The 20252-nt window shown below is 39.3% G+C and overlaps 1 protein-coding gene across 1 annotated transcript in view; it reads right to left on the bottom strand.

The window, feature by feature from the left end:
- The window catches only part of SFMBT1 (Scm like with four mbt domains 1), a 177287-nt gene that overhangs the window by 59519 nt on the left and 97516 nt on the right, over positions 1-20252 (bottom strand). Inside the window, exons 5-9 of the mRNA XM_089681958.1 lie at positions 17799-17887; positions 14212-14452; positions 13670-13764; positions 9240-9341; positions 6517-6670 (exon numbers count right to left, since the gene is read on the bottom strand). Coding sequence (XP_089538084.1) covers positions 6517-6670; positions 9240-9341; positions 13670-13764; positions 14212-14452; positions 17799-17887 — 681 coding nt within the window. The remainder of the gene's footprint in view (positions 1-6516; positions 6671-9239; positions 9342-13669; positions 13765-14211; positions 14453-17798; positions 17888-20252) is intronic.

A 20252-nucleotide genomic window follows, 5' to 3' on the forward strand; every position in this document is an offset into this window, starting at 1 on the left:
AGCCACACCATAAAAACTTACCACCACATTACCATTCCTGCCTAAAAGCATGGGATTGTGAAAGTTCACAGTGTAGATGCCCCTATCTGCATTATTTTGTTATTTTTCTCATAGTTTAACTTAAAGGGATTTTAGACTGCCCTGTAGAGTTATGAGATTACAGAGAAACCTGTGCCCCTGCCCTTGTATTATCCTCCATCAGTAGAAATATTCTTCACAATCACCTTTATCTACCACAAATATTCCATACACGTCAACATATCAAGCCTACAAGTCACTTGAGAGATCCATTGAATTGTAAATTTGTTTGTAAATGCTTCAATTATAAATAATTTTATGGCAACCTAAAAGCAGCCATATAAGTTGCTATGGTGATAGTTCCACAGACTACCTGTCTTAAGACACTTGCCAATCTTTTTGTCAAGTCTGCTTCAAATATGACAGACGTCAAAGTGTATGGAGTCAGATGTCAATTCTTATGCTCTGAAAAGGGTACAGATTGAGTCTAATGGTCCTTATTCGTCAACTGGTAATAGCAATTAAGGCATCTTAAAAAGTTTCTTTTTTAAATCAGATTTATTCAGTTTTTATTTGAAAACCAGTTTCAAGTTTCGTGAGTGTTTTACATGTTCCGGCATTAAAAGAAAAAAAACAAAAAAAAAAAAACCAAAAACATCCAAAATACTGTACAGCAAAAACAGAGAAAATCCACATTCTGACAGTGTGATCCTTCAAATGACTGTTACGCAGGACAAAAACAGTGGAGCGCACGTAAAACCAGTTATACAATTATACATAACATCTGTATAGTATTAGTATTCAGACAAATTGTGGACATTTAAAAAAAAAAAAGCTACACAACTAAACCAAACACTTTACAGTTTTGTCTCTGCAATTAGTAGCCTCAGTTACCTCCAAGTAGTAACTATCGCGTAGAGTAGTGAGTAGAGATTAGTATTAGACCACACAGTCTGATTGAGGCTCCATTGTAGGTTGCATGAAAAGATGACATTATACAAGGCCTGAAGGCACACCTCCATTCAATATTCTATCTTTAACCAAGTGGAAGGACAACAAGCTGGGTGTGCTCAGCCATGACTCCCACAGTTTTGTAAATTTGCCAGAACTACCTCTGTGTTGATAAACCAACTTCTCTCTTGAAAGCGTATCATTTACTGCCTTAATTCAATTAGCTTGAGAGGGGGGTGTCGGAGACAGCCATTTTTGTGCTATAAGTTTCCTGGCTATGAACAAGAGACAAAGTATAGCAGTATACATGGAGGGTTCAAAATTCTCCTCATCTAACCATCCAAGTAAACATAATTTAGGGTCTAGCGGAAGAGTGAAAGGGAAAATATTATTAATCAGTGACATTACCGAAGGAGGCTCGATTCTTTGGTTTGTGCCTGGGAGGGGGACCATTGGAGTAGTCTACTTTGGATTCAAGTCCATGTCTCCTCAAAACACACACACTCCCCACCGACAGATCCACAGTCCGGAAGTGGAGGTGGTCGTCCTTCCTCCCAAGCAGCAGTTCAACACTCCAGGAGGGGAGGTGGTCATTCTCCCTCCCCATCACTCACCAGAGCAGAGGATTTGGGGTCCCCAGCTGAAGCACTGGCAACAGGACAGAGCGTCCCTGGCCTCTGTCCAGCTCCTCACGTGTCTTCACAGCTCCAGGGAGGGGAAGTTGGCCTCTCTCCTCAAAAACACACAGACTCTGAGAACTGGACAACCAAGATACACATTTGGGGTCTCTGTGCCCAAACTAGCATTGACTTCTTCAACCCCCCCTCCTTCCTAGACTCAGAGAATCTAAGATGATGTTGATATATTTAGCAAAACAACCTCAGGCTGCAGACTCTTGCTCTAATTTGTTTATAAAGGTGTTATGTGTTTACTATCTTCTCCCATTGTGTGCCTCCTAGGTGTGCATTCCCATTGTTAATGGAGTTGTGTCACCTTTTTTGTTGGCAAATCCTTCTGGAGGTGCCTACATGATAGGATTAACCTGATGTCAGCTTCACCTCATTATCTAATCAGTGTGTGATGTTTATCCTAAAGTATAATATTTGTTTTATTGTTCATGAGGGGATGGGCCCTATTTCTGGAGTGTATAAAATCCTGAGTTTTCTGTTCAATAAAGAGTTCCAGTTTGGCATCTAAGCTAGTCTCGTCTAGTCTTGGGTGCAATGCCCTGCTATAATACCTTGGTCCTGTGTCCCAGTAGCGAGGAAGCGGTTCTCTGATGGAGTCACACAATCGGGGTGACAGGCGTTCCATCACAGGTACGATAAGTGTGATGGATTATAAATAATTGAGTTAGTTTTTGAGAGAAGGATACAGATACAGCCAAGACATTAGAAAGTATTGTGGACCACTCTTCAGCAGAAATATGTCCTAGATCATTAGACCAATGTGTTCTAAAATTTAAGGGAAGATGACTTAGATACCCTTTGTATCAAGGCCCCATACAGGAAAGATATTTGACCCTTCTTAGAAGGTGAAAGTATTAGTTGCTGAATAAGATTTCCACGGGGGAAATTTTTGCTTCAGCCTTAATGGCATGTCTAAGTTGCAAATATTGAAAGAAGGCGGAATTGAGCAAACCACATTCCGTTCTTGAAGTTTGAAAATCTTTGAGTGTTTGACCACGATATGGTTGAGTAATGTATTTAATCCCCGGCAGTGACCAGTGATTAAAACCTTTTAGCTTGTAAAGTTCAGAGTAGTTGACATTGTTAAAAATACGAGTAGATAGGGTAAACTCTTGGTATTGGAGGAACTGTTTAGCCTTACACCCAACTTAGTCCATTAAACCAAGAGTAGGAAACTGTGCTAAGGTTTTAAATCTGCTGGCTTCCAAACTTTCCACTAGATCATCAGTAGCAGTCACTGTCAAAAGAATGGGTTTGATAGGGTCTGTATATGTACTGTTCTGCCATGCTGTAAAATGCTGCAATTGGGCCACTAAATAGTAAAGTGATTTGGAACTGCAAGGCCTTAGATTCCTGTAGAGTCTCCAATTTAATGCAAGAGGGGGGCGCTTTTGCCAAATCAAAGAGCGAAAGACCGTGTTGAATCTTTTGAAGATCTGAACAGGAATCCAAGTTGGAGCGTTATGTAGAATGTAGAGTAATTGGGGGGCCCGTATAATTTTGATTAAATATCTCCCTATCACAGATAAAGGGAGTTTTCCCCAGCTGTTCGCCTTTTGCTGGAATTTTTTTAAGTCTCAGGATCAGCTCCGTGTATTTGGATACGTTTGGGTGTATCTGAATTCCCAAATACTTAAAGGATTTGACTATTTCTATCTGTGCTGCTTCAGGGGTCATAGGGTGTGTCAAAGCATCTATTGGGAGGAGAGTAGATTTGTCCTTGTTTATAGAAAAGCCAGAGAAGGAAGCAAACTCGGTAATCACGGTCATCAATCATGCTAGCGAGGACGACCTGTCCCCCAAAAACAGGAGGGCAAAAAAGTTTCTTAAACAATATTATCACATATGATAGCATGGTTTGAGAGGTCACTTTAACCATTTGCCGCCCGGCCAATGGCCGTTTGGCGGCTTCAAATGTGTTGCTGCATTCTGGGTGCACGCCATTTGGCGTGCTCCCGCACATGCGCAGTTTGCGCTAATGCAGAGCGGCGCAGCAGCGCGATCTGTCACCGGCCGTGTACCTCGGAAACGGCCGATGACAGATCCGAGTACCGGCTCCCGTTGCTGGTACCATGTGACCTGCTGTGACCAATCACAGCAGGTCACATGACAGTTGTATACAATGGATGGCTTCATTCATGCCATCCATTGTATACTAGTGCCTAGCTGTGAATGGTCACAGCTAATCACATGCACATGTCATGTGATTAGCTGTGACCAAATCACAGCTAAGCACAAAAAAAAAAAAAAAAAAAGCTGAATGAATCGATTTCATTCAGGTAAATGCTTGCTTATAGCAAAGTAATTCTTTGCTATAAGCAAATTGTGTAAAAAAAAAAAAAAAAAAATACTGATCACTTCCCCAAAGCAGTACAATGTTACTATGGTAACATTGTACTACTTTGGTCATAGTAAAATATGAAAAAGAAATCTTAAAAAAAATAAAAAAAATTTAATAAAAAATTAAAAATAAAAAAAAATAAAAAAAAATAAAAACAAATATATATATATAAATATTTTTCATACTGTCACCAGTCAGTGTCCCTGTTCACCGCCATGCCAGTTATATGATGACGCTGTGACAGTATGTAAAAAAAAAAAAAAATAGTGAAAATAATTTTTTTAATTTTTTAATTTTCCAAAAAATGACAAAAAAAATACAACTTCAAAAAACTCGCCATGCCTCTTATGAAGTACGTCGGACTGTCTACTCTGCAAAAAGGGGTCATTTGGGGATATCTGTACTATTCTGACATTCTTGGACCTCAAGAAATTAGATTGGCCGTCAGTACTTCAGGATTGATCAATATTCAGATCTATACCATAGTTTGTGAACTCTATAACTTTCCTACAAACTAAATAATACATCCTAATTTGGGTTATTTTCACCAAAGAAATGTAGCAGAATACATCTCGGCCTAAATTTATGAAGAACAATTATTAATTTGTAAACTTTTATAACAGAAACAAAGAAAAATGTGTTTTTTTTTCAAAATTTTTGGTCTTTTTTTGTTAATTTAGCAAAAAATAAAAACCCCAGCGGTGATTAAATACCACCAAAAGAAAGCTCTAGTTGTGTGAAGAAAATGATAAAATTTTAGTTTGGGTACAGTGTTGTATGACCGCGCAATTGTCATTCAAAGTGTGAGAGCGCTGAAACCTGAAAAATGGCCTGGGCAGGAAGGTGTAAAATTGCACGGTATTGAAATGGTTAATGACTGTATACTTTTCCAAACCATACTTAACATGGCTGCTATATATGTGCACATATAGGGAGGGGTGACAAAGAGGGGTTATCAATCGCAAATAAGGCTTACAGGGATTAGAAAATGAGGAAAAAAAATGATTTATTCCAAAATATCAAAAAGAGATAACATTTATTAAGTAATGTCTAACTTATAAACATACATTGCTCGGTTCACCTCAACCAAAGTGCACAAAAATACACATAAAAACAATGTACACTGTTAAGACGTCTGGATGTCAAGTTGAAAATTATGTAACATAAAATTATAGCGTGGACCAAAGCCACATACCCATATGTAACTATGATTTACTAGCTATAAGGTTATGTTACATAATGGCCCCAGTGACTATACTCATGGAATATCTGCCTGTGACACATCTATCCAGATACAGGATCCTTATTATAATTGTAGCATTCAAAAAAGATATTGGCTAGAACAACAGAGTAAGTCTTCCATAATCCACAAGTTGGTAGCATTGAAGAGTTTTGGGCAGAAATCAAACGGCAGTAGGCTGGCCAATGCTATCAACAAACTCAATAACTTGATAGTGCCACTTTCAATAGAGTATCATATTCAGATGGTATACTGAATAAAGTCCATTTATAGATTCATTAAGTTGATGCATATATTCTCCACAGATTTGAGGGCTGCATTTTTAAAAGCATAGCACTAAAGCAGCACAGTAGCAAGCAGTCAGCAAAATGTCCCAGAGAATATCAGCAATTGTGTGATCAATCTTCCGGGTGGATAGTTTTTTCGCTGGTTCAATTTACTTTCCATCTGACATTCACTAGGTAATCAGGTAAGATCACACAGAATGCTCCACATAGGGAGAAGCCTACAGCAAGCACAGACTTAGGATATGAGATGCAAACAGCAACTAAGCACAGTCAAAGTTTGTGTTTGAGGTCAATGGATGAGACAGTCAGGGAGGACAAGCACGTAGATCATAAGGCGCTAAATTTATCCATACCTCAATCTCTACCTTGCATCAGACTTTTAAGAGGTGCGGGTTAATAAAACGCCATATCATCCTTCATAATAACAGTCCACGTATACATGCTGCTCTTACTGCACCTCACTGACTTTCAACATCTTCCAATGGAATACCAAAGGATGGCCATCAGTCCTATGGAGTCACTGTGCTATTAAGACTGCCCTCCAACGCTGCTGGTACCTTTGGATGTTCCGCTACTGCTGGGGTTAGATGGAAAGGCGTGGCTAAATGATGTCACGTGATGCCTCAGTGACGCCAATGTGTCATGGCGAAGCTACGCTTTGACGTAAGCGAAATGAGTCGATGTCACTGAGGCATCATGTGAGTTTGTTGATAGCACTGATCAGCCTGCCGGTTGCATTTCTGCCCACAACTCTTCAATGCCACCAACTTGCGGATTATGGAAGACTTCCTCTGTTGTTCTAGTCAATATCTTTTTTGAATGCTACAATTATAACAAGGATCCTGTATCTGTATAGATGTGGCCATTAATAACCCCTTTTTGTCACCCCACCCTGGGGCTTTACCTCATGGACTGAGGTGAATTTTTCTTTTTTATTTTGCATTTGGTTTTGTACCTATATACACATAGTACAAAACTCCATACACATACCTAAAGGTGAGCGGACAGATAAGGCCATCTTCTGACTCCAACGGGCAGGAATAATTCCTGAGCAGCTCTTATGGCAGATCATAGACTGGTGACTAGTAGAGTCCTGAGACCGAAGATCATCCAGCTCAACAAGGAAATACTGCTCATTAAAAACCTGCAAGACAGTGGATTTGGATTAAACAGTTCTACAGCACGTGTGAACGGCCAATTGGGATAGAAGACTGTTGAAGAGGAACTCTGGTCTAAGCAAAAAGTGTTTTCTTAGTTTGTAATGGCCAAAGTGTTTTACATTTTGACATTATATCCAATATGTCTTAATTTCTGAGGTTGGAAGATATTCTCCTCAAGTTCAACCCAAAATCATTTAATGTCCAAGGCTGCCCTTCTGTAAAATTACCCTTAAGCTAATACTTTGTTGAAGCACCTTTTGATTTTATTACAGAATTCAGTCTTTTTGGATATGAGTCTATCAGCATGGCACATCATGACTTGGCAATATTTGCCCACTCTTCCTTGCAAAAACACTCCAAATCCGTCAGATTGTGAGGGCATGTCCTGTGCACAGCCCTCTTCAGATAACAGATATTCTATCGGATTCAGGTCTGGGCTCTGCCTGGGCAATTCCAAAACTTTAATTTTCTTCTGGTGAAGCCATTCCTTTGTTAATTTTGATGTATGCTTTGGGTCATTGTCATGCTGAAAGTTGAAGTTCCTCTTCATGTTCAGCTTTCTAACAGAAGCCTGAAGGTTCTGTGCCAATCTTGACTGGTATTTGGAACTGTTCATTTTCCCGCTACCTTGACTAAGGGCCCCAGTTCCAGCTGAAAAAAGCATCCCTAAAGCATGATGCTGCTGCCGCCATGCTTCACTGTGGGTATGGTGTTCTTTTGGTGATGTGCAGTGTTGTTGGTTTCATCAGAAACATAACAGTGTTATTGGTTTCATCAGAACATAACACATTTTCCCACATGCTTTTCAGATATGTTTTTGCAAAATTAGCCGGGCTTGGATGATTTTCTTCGTAAGAAAAGGCTTCCGTCTTGCCACTCTACCCTATATCCCAGACATATGAAGAATATGGGAGATTTTTGTCACATGTACCACACAGCCAGTACTTGCCATATATTCCTGCAGCTCCTTTAATGTTGCTGTAGGCCTCTTGGTAGCCTCCCAGACCAGTTTTCTTCAATTTTGGAGGGATGTCCATTTCTTAATAATGTCACTGTTGCGCCATATTTTCTCCACTTGATGAAGACTTCACTGTGTTCCATGGAATATCTAATGCCTTGGAAACTCTTTTATACCTTTCTCCTGACTGATACCTTTTAACAATGAGATCCCTCTGATGCTTTGAAAGTGCTCTGTGGACCATGGCTTTTGCTGTAGGATACGGCTAAGAAAATGTCAGGAAATACCTACTAGAACAGCTGAACTTTATTTGGGGCTAATCAGAGGCACTTTAAATGATGGCAAGTGTGTACTGACTCCTATTTAACATGATTTTGAATGTGATTTCTTAATTCTGAATACTACATTCTGAAGCTACATCCCCAGTTATAAGGGGGTGTGCACACTTATGCAACCACATTATTTTAGCTTTTTACGTTTACCACCCCCCCCCCCCCCAAAAAAAAAAAACATTCCAGTTTGTTTTTCAATTGAGTTGTATAGTTTAGGTCACATTATAAGGTGGATAAAGTTCTAAAATTATTTATCTTTGTCTCATTTTTTTTACATCACAGAAACCTGACAGGGGTGTGTAGACTTTTTAGTGTGTGTGTGTGTGTGTGTGTGTGTGTGTGTGTGTGTTGGGGGGCTCCAGGTTTTTCAGTTTCCTCATTGTTTTGTTAAGCCCATTTATGGGACCTTAACTCTGGAGATTTCCTATGAGATCCTGGTGGGATGAAATCCCTAGTCCTGGGTCCAGGTTTTCAGAATCACCAGCACACTGACTGGTCAGGTGTGTGCTGGGATATTAATAGTGACATGGCCATTGTTCTGGGCTCCACCCTCCCGAGGAGTTCAGGTGTGCAAGGGAGAAGGCAGAGGGGTGCATGTCTGTGCTGGAAAAAACAGAGACTCAAGCCTGAGGGCCAGAGCAGCAAAGGGCTGCTACCTATGTGGACAGTGTTGGCAAGGAAATGGTCTGTGGGAGACAGACGAGGGGGCTAAGGTGCAAGCCATGAGTAGCACAGTGGTATGTGTTGGCCAGGAGGCTATATCATTATTTTGTTACTAAAGTGAGCCAGGAGGCTGAATATTTCAGGTTTTGTGTTAGCGGTGAAGCCCCTGCGCATGGGAAATTATGCTTTATGGATATTTGTGTGAACTTTCCTTTACATAAAAGTGGACCATAAAGCACTTCAATGGAAATATCTGGCGTGGACTTTACTCGCTAGTGGGCGCTATACTAGATAACCTCAAACTTCACAATGTGTGTGTGTGTGTATATATATATATATATATATATATATATATATATGTGTGTGTGTGTGTGTGTGTGTTAATAAAGTTACAAAATGCAAAGTGAGTGAACAGAAGAAAAATCTAAATCAAATTAATATTTGGTGTGACTACCTTTTGGCTTCAAATCAGCATCAGTTGTTACACTTGCACATATTTTGGACTGCCTTCTTGAGCCTTAAGAACCTCAATTTTTTCCCCTCATAGAAAGTTTGAACCAGAGATCATCTTTAATGAAGGAGAAAGAAGATTTCTGTTACCTTAGTGACTGTTGCAGGAACAATACAAGAAGGGTCTTTAGGATTTATTGCCTCGAGTTTCATGCCAGATGTGAATGAGTGATTCTTTATCTGAGGTTGCTCCTGAAGAAGAATACAGCAAATTAATATTTCACTTTACCATAATACAACCCAGAAATTCAGCAACACCATGTATGAAGACACCTCAGTTTCAGTCACAGGGAAAAAATCCTGGCAATAGATAACAGTTGACTGTGTCAATGTACAGATGTACCACAACAGCAATAGGATAGAATACTGAAATTATGCATTGCTTCTTTTATCCAACTTCTCCTAAAATCCTAAATTAGGCACTAGACAAAAACAGTGCTACAAAAGAATCCTCAAGGACAACAGAGTGTATGAAGTAATACAAGATATGTCATGTAAACACTTCCTGCTTGCAATCTATTTATATGCGTTCCTCAGCACAAAGTGCCAAGCAAATGTTAAAATTTTTTTAAAAATCTCCCCTTTAAGATCCAGCAGCCAACACTGCATGCACCTCGAGGCTCCATCAGAGAAAGTCCCAGACGCATAAAAATCTGTCCCTGATGATCTCATCTATGATGAAATGCATAGGCCAGAGCCAGGAGGTGCGACACCATCTCACAAACAGTCTGATACTTGGGATTTCTCTATCAGATTACTTTATTTACAAACTGTACCATTTCTATTTATGTGTGTGCAATATTTTGCTTTTAATAAAATGCTCTACAAGTACTACGCTATGGTACTAGTTCTATTCTATGGACCTCTCCTTACTTTCCCTTGTGTTGAACAGAGCAGAATTTGCTTCGGAGTCTGGGCATAGCCCATTGGTCAACCACGTAGGGAATATATATGCGAATTCTATATTATCCAGCTCCCGCACCTTGATGGAGCCATTGCAGTGCACTGGCGGTCCAGCAGCGCATGACGTCATTACGCCGACGGTGTGCTTTATGGGTGGATATGGTTTTACTGTCCGCTGCTGGGCGGGGGGGGCTTTTCCAATTAATATGAGGGCGGATTGGCTGGTCAGTTGGGCAGGTCCAGCCCTCCGCCCCTGATTGGTTGGATTTGCATCCACCTGTAGCCTATATATAGGTCTGTAGCCTACATTCAGGAGTAATATCATTCTGCTGTTGTGCACGCCAGTTATACTTCGAGGTATGTGATAACTTCTTTGATTTAATTACATGACCACCATTCCTGATCTGACTCTATATCCATTATTGTTTCTGCAATCTTTCCCATTAGTGATCTACCTCTTTATATATGGCTGACAGTATGGCTATAGGAGTCTTTTTCGAAGTATGACCTGCAGTATTGCCTGACCAATCAGACCTTGGTTCAGCTACTCTATTCAGCATTTATAAGTTTTTTATGGCTGTGTGTCTTCTTTACAATAAGAGCTGTAAGTGTAATTACTTTCTATCAAATATACAATTGCCCTGTTTTTATAAACAATACTGATTTTTGCCTTATTTTGGCAGCTATACCTTGGATGCTTTCAGCCCTTGCTGGTATGTTATGGTCTCAGTAGCTGAAGACTGGAGCTCTGCCCTGGGCTGCTCCCCCATTTCTGGGATATGTAAGATGGCAACAGCATGCTCAAGCTTTGTATTTTAATTCAAGGAGCTTTACGCATCTGACCATTTTGTAAAAGTTGGTTAAAGATACATGGTTAAAGTAACACTAAAGGCTTTTGTTGTTTTAAAAGCAACATGTCATAAATACCTACTCTGTGCAATGGTTTTGCACAGAGCAGTCTTGAATCTCCCCTTTTTGGCTCCCCTGCTAGCGCTCCTGGCCAGCCAATGAAGAGAGAGACCAGGGAAAGCCTTCTGATCCTGTGCACCTCACTGTATCCAGATGGGTTGTTACCTTCATGCATAGAGTGCATAAAGGTAAAACACCCCCAGCCTTTACACCACTTTAGGTGAGATCCCACTTTAAATATTATTTTATTAATCAGACTAAATAAATATGATTTATTTTAATGAAAATTAATGTGTAGTTTGCTCATGTGTTCTACTGTAAAATTATAGGCTTTTACATAAATTGATATACAATTTAGAAATTTAATGTAATAGAATTACCTGTTTAAATCTGTATCTCGCAAACATTTTCTTTAACTGACAGAAAAATCAAATTTCTCTTGATTGTAACCTTGCAACCAGTAGCCTGTGGTCAGGACTTCACTGAATTCTTGTCTCTATAACGCAAATGGTCTATCAATTTCCCTAAAAGCCTGCACAGAATGTGCCCTCATTTGTTGTTTGCTTTTTTTTTTACTTCTAATTAATACTATTACTTCAGATTGGGTGACTACCAGGGTAATAGACCTGCTAACCTCTCAGATCTACCAAAGCTTGATTAGTGGGATTCTGCATCTCCATTTTATTCTATAACACAGCATTAGGATCGTCAGTTCGAGTCTCAACCACGACACTACCTGCCTGGAGTTTGCATGTTCTCCCTGTGATTGCATGCATTTACTCCAGGTACTCTGGTTTCTTCCCACACTCCAAAGACTTGCTTGAAGGTTAATTGGCTCCTGTCTGCACTGGTCATAGTAAATGTATTAATGTGAGTTAGGAACCTTAGATTGTAAGCTCCACAAGGGCAGGGACTGATGTGAATGTGCAATATATATGTAAAGCGCTATGTAAAATGACAGCGCTATACAAGTACCTGTAATTAATAAATAAATAATACCATAGCACAGCTCTCTCTCATGTATGTGTCTAGTAAACATTATATGAAAAAAAAGCCTAGCATTTTAGCCAAAAAAAAAATCAGTTAACCCTGGTGCAGCATTGACTCCAGGAAAAACACAAATTTTCTATTCCAACAAGACTGTAAGCAAGGCCCACTTTAAGATAAGCCATAACAGTGAGCCACTGCCACTGCTGACTTGTTTCTGAAGGGGTGTTAGAATGTTCATGCTGATCCTAGTCACTAATTTGTAGCAATCTATAACAAGTGTGCAGTATTTCAGTGGCTGTCCTCCTGATCCTGACTTCACTACCCAGTGAGACACCATACTAGAAGGAGTATGCAGGGCAGAAGATAAGATTTTTGGATGACAGCCCCAGTCTGCACCTCTAAAACCAAGTTACCTCTGGCAACTGCCATATTTGTATCCTCACTTATAAACTTTAGAGCTGATCCGACCTGTACCCAAGACCCAAATATTATTTAGTCACATATTCTTCATATTATGTGCCTTATAATTAATCTTTAAGCAACTTCAGTTGCATCAGTTCTATTTTTCCATCCACATTTCTTGCATATCACTATTCAACAGATCTCAGCTGCTGTACACAATAGCACCTATGAATGGGCTTTGTAACACCCATTTTCTGGGGGCAAAGCAGTGGCCACACGGATTTTATACTGCATACAGTATCTGAAGCCAGTGCAATAGTAGTAGGTCAACTGTAAAGTGAACTTGAAAAAGGACTAAAAGAACACAAAAGCCCCCTTTGCAAATAAATAGCAGCATCTGATTTCTAAGTTTTAAAAAGTGCACATTTACATAAGCCAATTCTTCATTTTTAGAAATTGATAACTGGAATTTGAGAAATACACAGGTAGCTGACCTCTCCTTCCACAAAAGCAGAGCTATAGTTATTTCCCCAGTACAATACAAACCAATGCTCAGCCAGCAAAAAAACAAAATGCTAATTTTCCTCTCCAAATGTGTAGGCTGCATGGGGCCTGTTAGCAAAAACTCCTTGATGTTCAAACCCCCTCCATCTCAGCCATGGTTGCTAGAGAGGATCAGGCATATTGTACAGGCATGTAATTTAAAGCGGAGCAGCCGCTGGGGTGCACTTTTAACGTCTTACCCCAAAGTATTTGCTGGCAGATAACACACGGCCTACACAAATGGAGGGGAAAAGGAGCAACATTCTTACCAGTTAAGCAGTGGTATGTAATGTGCTGGGAATCCTGGAATACACAGGGGTTTTGTAGGAAAAGTGCAGTAAAGGTGAACTTACTCTTTAAGGAAAAAACTTCCACCCTGCCTCTACAGCCTGTAGGCATAGTATTTGAAAGCTAATGTTGCAATAGTTAACCTAACAGATATTTATTAGTATATATATATATATATATATATATATATATATATATATATACACACATATACATATATATACACACACATACATATATATACACACACATACACATACATACATATATATATATACACACACACATACATATACATACACACTCACACATATATATACACACTCACACATATATATAAGGAAACATGTGGATTGTAAGGTTCAGCTACCTACCTTATTTAAGTGAAAGGCAAAAACCAACTAATGTGAACAGCAAACTCTAATGCACTTAATAAATTACATAACTGTATCGTTTTTATATCAATCTTTTGCTAACATGTTTACCTGGAAGAAGTCTGCAAGTACAAAATCTCCAGTTTCTTCATTGCACTTGGTCAATATTTCTCTCCACTCTTCTTCAGTTTTTAGGTGCAATATTTCTGCAAAATACAACAGATGATACTTCCTTTATACCATGTGTATATTTATTATCTCAAATTACAAGGTCATTCCACAAAAAATAAATATATCAGTCCTTGCTAGATACTTATGGATTACACTGCCTAATGGCTTCTTATATATTTTAAGGACTGGAATGGTGCATACATCTACATTCCCAGATTAGCACACCAGCCACAGCAATTGAAAGGGTTTAAGGGTTCAATGTTAAATATGCAAGAGCAGGAAAGAGAACATCTGTGCTTCAGCAAGAGGAATGAAACTCTAAAGTGGGTGGAAACAAATCAGGAAATTATGCTGGGGGATCTCACTGCTGAATTTCCAAGAGGCATAAAAAAATCAGAAGATGACTGCAACAATCAAACTCCAACAAGACATAAAATTAACATATACAGTATATAACTGATCACAGAAAAAATATCCATTACCTTGAGGAGGCTTTATCTCATAGCCATTCTGAGCAGCCCATCCCATTTGATGCAGGGAAGGATGTAGGTAGTAATACTGCAAACTCGGCCAGTCAGGGGCCCCTTCATACTGAAGTTGAAGTCTCCCACCTATGTTGTCCAGCACTCTGACTGGCCATGCACCCAGTGATCCCTGGGAATGCTGAAGCTCCAGCAAGGAACTTGGTTCAAACAGGTCTAATGGGTCTTTACCTCGGTGTGGCTTTAAATAAACAGAAGAAGACAAACACATTTACAAGCACACACCTAATAATACTACCACTAATGAAAACAAATGGCGGCTACAAAAATAACTTACAGGACAAGTTCACTTTAGACTAAAAACACACACAAGAAAAACACCCCCCTCCCTTTCCCTTAACATAAAATGCAGGGGTTATGTAGTCCTTAGAGAGAGCTGAGAAAAGTAACTGATAACAGTCAGCACTGGCAGAGACCTCATGAATTTATCAGTTCACAAGGTTTCTGGTGTAATCAACAGGTATTTTTATAACTTATTGAACAGATATGACAAAATACTTTTAATTGTCTATTTAACAGACAAAAAGGCAAAAGCTGCAGCCATCCCTGAGTACCATATGAAGCATAATACACAAGGTGACCATCATTTTACCGATACCTAAAATTTCACAAATGCTGAATAGGAGCTTACTATTTAAAAATGTAAATTTACCAATTTCTGTTGTTGGAATTGGTCTCCATTGTTTACTTTGTGCATTAGGTGCATTTAAACAAACAATGCAGCATCTTTAAACCTCATGACCATGTGACTGCTTTTAAAACTACAATGCAGATGCGTTTTTAAAATGGAGCATGCACCTTTTTTGTGTGGGACATGCGGCAAAGCAACCCAAATGAAAGGGCTGCAATGCCTGCACTACTGTGAACTGGGCCTAATACTATGGCAACCACTAGCTTTTGGCTATGAGGCATGCATGCAGAATGGACTTATTAACCACAACCATTGGTGGTGCATAGAAAAAAAAGAGTTATTATTAACTGAAGATAGTTCATTCACTGAAATAGGTAAACCTGGCCACACATTAAAATCTTATTATACAACCTTCTTTAAAGTTGCAGAACTGGAGGTACGTACAGTATGGCAATCTTCTTCAATTTTAACCCACTCTTGCCTTGTTCTATTCAGTAATTTTTATGATTTGGTTTAACCAGTTGCATGTTACACACACCCAAAAAAAATGTCATCAGGGCGTGTGCAACATGTTCAGTCCTTCTGTCCTGCTGCCAGGAACTCCCCTGTCTCAGTGCTTGCAATTCAACTCTGATTAACCGCTTTCCCACCCCCCATAGCTGCTACAGGGCAGCAGGGGTGCGCAGAATCACGTATGTATACATGATTTTGCATTTCCGGGTAGGAGGCCCTACCCGCGCTGCCATTCACAGCCTCAGCTGTCTATCACCAGGTCCCGGCCGGTGATTACTTGCCAGCACCCGGTGATCACCGAGTATTACCAACGGGAGAGAGAACTGTATGTAAACAATATAGTTCCCTCCTCTGTCAGGTTTTTACTATCGGTGTACCTGTCCTCCCTCATAACATTTCTCTCCTTCAGCATCCAGGCACCTGGCTCAGCTTGGAGGGGATATAGCCAGAGAGGTTTATCTTCAAATAGCTATTAACCCCTTTCACAGCAATCTTTTATGAGTAACAAGTACAGGAATTGAGACTAACCTGAGGCCTGAAGGAACAGTAATTGGGGCTGATCTGGGTTGTAAAAATGCAGGCATTGGGGTGAACTGAGGTCTGGAGATGCACGAATTGGGATAACCTGAGGTTTGAAGGTGCAGATATTGGGAGTGACCTGAGGTGTGAAGGTGTAGCCATTGGGAATGATCTGAGGTGTCAAGGTGCAGGACTTGGGGTGATCTGAGGTGTAAAGGTGAAGGGACTGGGGTGATCTGAGGTGTGAAGGTGCACAAACTGGAGCTGATCTGAGGCTTGGAGGTGCAGGAATTGGGGTGAGCTGAGGTGCGAAGGTGCAGGAATTGGGGTGAGCTGAGGTGCGAAGGTACAGAAACTGGGGTGGTCTAAGGAGTGAAGGTGCAGGGATTGGGGCTGATCTGGGACCTGGAGGTGCAAGAATTGGGACTGATCTGAGGTGTGAAGGTGCAGGAATTGGGGCTGATATGGTGTGTGAAAGTACAGGAACTGGGGTGATCTAGGGTGTAAAAGTACAGATACTGGGGTGGTCTGACATGTGAAGGTGCAGGAATTGCAGTGATTTGAGGTGTGAAGGTGCAGGAATTGCGGTGATCTGAGGTGTGAAGGTACCATAGGGTGACCACTATCATCACACACTTAATTTCCAACTGCATATTTCGCAGAAGTCCTCGGTTGACATATTCATGTCAACTTCACCATACTTGCCTCACAGCACGTGTTCTGGAAAAGGGGTAAGTTACCATTTACCATCTTTGAAAGCTTAATGTTTTTTATTACTATTATTCAAACAGTTTACAGCATTTACTGTATAAAAATTCCTTTTCATGATTGAGTGTGTAAAGTTGACATTTTTAATATAACTGGCACTTTCAATTTCTTCTAAAACAATTTACGGCACCCCATGCTCACAAGGTTGCCTTCTCCTGGTATACAGCCAGCAATAAGCTACATGAGTATGATACAGACAATGGAAAAGTGGTCACTCTCTTAAGGCAGCCTTACATATTACAATCTGCACAACTGCCTTTAGATTTATCAAAACTAATGTAGTGTCATGGTGATACTTTGAGTAATTTTACAAACTAGCAACAAGTAGACAATGTTTTTTTTACCGCCTATCATTTGTTGCATGCTTGCTCCAGGTTTGGATATATAATGTCCATAATGCCACCAATAGAAGATCAAACTTTGTTATGCATTTGAAGAATATGTAAACCCAACAATTCATATTCATGATATGGACCTGTTGTACCATGTACTTGTATGAAAAAGTATCCAGTTCTCTTTGTATTGCTTCCTTTGTGTGTAATCCCAGGTGTTCCTGCCAGTCATTTCTTTAGCTGTGCTGGGAACTCAGTCTGCACTCCTCCAATGATCAAACTTGTCATAACACACCCCTTGCACAGCCTGGGAAGATCAGTGTCCTGCTGTTTATCCTCCCCTAGCTCTTATTCTGAGAACAAAGAGTATGTGATTGCTTATTTAAAAAAGGGGAAAATGTATATTTTATATATATATATATATATATATATATATATATATATATATATATATATATATTTATACACGAATGTTTTTCCTCTCATTTCTATTTTAAACTGAATATGCTGTTTTACATGGTGAGGGTTTACAATCACTTTAAATTGCTAACACCCATGTCAGCACTAAATAATTTGCAGATCTAACCAATGAAGTGTTAATTTTTTCAGACTCTTCAGATCTATAAATGCCAAGTGTAACATTTGTGGTCTCAATTTTAGCACGTAAAAGGAAACAAATGCTATGAATGGTGGATCAAATGTAAATGATAAAGTATGCTGGCCTATATTCTACAGAAAAGAGAACACGTAAAGGGTATACTTACTCCCTCTAGTAGGTGAGCAGGAGCACTGCAAGCACCATTCAATGTCTGAACAAGAAATTCTTCCCAGTTCTGAAGCTTGTCTCTTACAACTGGAATAACAGACAAGATAAAATAATTATTAATACTTAGAATTGCTACACAGTTAAAATGTTGAAAGATATAATGTTCTCTGGTAAAGCCATCTGGATCAGCTGCTCGTAGCTCATCAATGAACCAATACTGCAAAAATATTGTATTCTGATAACTATATGCAGTTAATCGATGTAATCAGAATATCACTTTATGAAACCATTTATTTGGCATGTCTTTTTTGTATTTTCTCCACATTTATATTAAGAACAAGCTGTACAATAAAATTGACATGAACTGGGACAACTAGAACACTGCCTGGAGTGCTTAAAATGGTTACCTTTCATTGCCATAGCTTTAATCTTTTTTTTAAATAAAAACTGTTGCAATTTCTGCTTAAGCACACCAGACAGTGTTATAGTTTTATATATAAGTAAGGAGCCAGCGCCACGAAAATTGTATAAGACAACAGTAAGCTGCAAAACCTAGCCTATAAATTTATAGGATATACAAAACTTCAAAAAAATATAGGTTGCACTTAAATACATACAAAAGTGTAACAAAAAATGTAACAAAACAATAAGAAACAATATTTTAAATCAAAATAAAATCCAGCAAAAACGAAAAAGTCCAAAAAGTTCAAATAATCAATAATGTCCAAAATAATTAATCACCAAGTGAATCCACACCAAAAATGGTTAAATAGAACTCACCAGAGTAATATGCTGATTGTTGAAAAACCAGCATATAGTACTTGTTACTCTGGGAGCAATAAATAATATGGTGACAGCAACACTGAAGGAATAAGGGACGAATTCATTTATTCTTAATAATAGTATCTTCTACCTTCAAGAAGTGGTTCAACAAAATATGCTGCTTATGAAGGACCTAACAGCTTAAATATATAATAGACATGCACAATACCTTGATGGAATGAAATGTAAGAATTCAGTTCATAAATTCTAAAACCTTTAAGACCTAAAACGCACCACCCCAAACCCCTCATTACTTAGCATTTTTGACACCAGAAGCAAGACCTCTCAGGCCTCTCATCAAATAAACAAGAGAGGGACTGTTCCTACTGCACACCTCTTTCCTTCATCCCTACAATTGTACATTCACTTCTCCCCCATACATCCTCTCACCATCTTTTCCCTTCTCTGTGGCATAGTTAACCAAATTAATCTTAGCTTCATTAAAGCAGAATTTCACTTACAAAAGATAGTTCTGCTGGTAGTCCTCATCTCCACCTGCTCTGCCTGTATTGGAAGGTTCTTTTTTTTTTCTGGGGAGAGGGTGTCTATTTCTGGTAGGTACCAGCTCTAATTTCTGCTTGACTTACCTAAGCAAGTCGAGCCGAAGTTCAGCCCCTCTTCCCCACCCACAACCTCCTAGGAAGCATCCTGAAGCCACAGCAGGCTTTCCATGATCAAGATGGCAATGCTGAGGACCCGAAGAACGAGCCTGTGTGAAGACATAGTTACATCCCTGGGCTGGCAAGTATCTATACATTAAAAGTCAGCAGCGACAGTATTTGTAGCTCCTGACTGATTTTTTCCTGTGTCCCAGACCCTCGGTGTGTGGTTTGGTGGAAACATGTAGGCTGAGGCCGCTTCTTATCTTTCATTCACCTACGCTGGTCGGGACTAGTGGCGATCCTTTCTTCTTTGCATTTTTTTTTTTTTTTAAATCTAAGATCATCTTTAAGCTCCTTAGAGGAGCCTGTGTTGTTTTCTATAAAACACACATATAAGATTATGCAGTAAAATTCAAGGAATTACATCAACATTGAAAAAGATTGCTTTATTCTCTTAATGTAAACCTCCCCTGTAACTGTTGCAGCCATGCCTAAAAGATTAATCTAAACAGCCTTGCTGTGGTGATATTTCCCGTACTATACTAAAATCTTACTTTGGTATTAATTAAAAAAAAAAGGAGTACTAATTTACTGAACTCTGCAAGTACTAGTTACATGTAGTAATCAGAATACAGTCCCTGCAATACATAGTGTCGTATGAACTCAATAGAAATCTGTCTCCCCTCTGTGTAACAAAATGGCCACAGATTCATGTCACTTTTGGTAAGGTGTATATGAATCTGTTGCAGAATTGCCTCTACAGCAATACTTACAATTGTGGCAATATAACCCCAACAAGAAAGAGGTCTTATTTACCTTCCACTTTTCTTATCACTCATATGGCAGTATTTCCTAATGAATTTGTCACAGCCATAGCACCAGAATGTACAAGTGTCGCACAAAAGAACCACCTGAATTTGTTACACGTGTTGAAAACAAGAAAATGGTCACATGGCTTTCATAAATTTGCAGAAGGACTTTCTAATGCAACCATAACACCAGGAAAGTATCAAATGTTCTATTGACAT

Source organism: Staurois parvus, unplaced genomic scaffold (assembly GCF_062004578.1).
Source record: "Staurois parvus isolate SC_StPar_1 unplaced genomic scaffold, SC_StPar_1.0 ptg000282l, whole genome shotgun sequence".
In the NCBI taxonomy this organism is placed as follows: Eukaryota; Metazoa; Chordata; class Amphibia; order Anura; family Ranidae; genus Staurois; species Staurois parvus.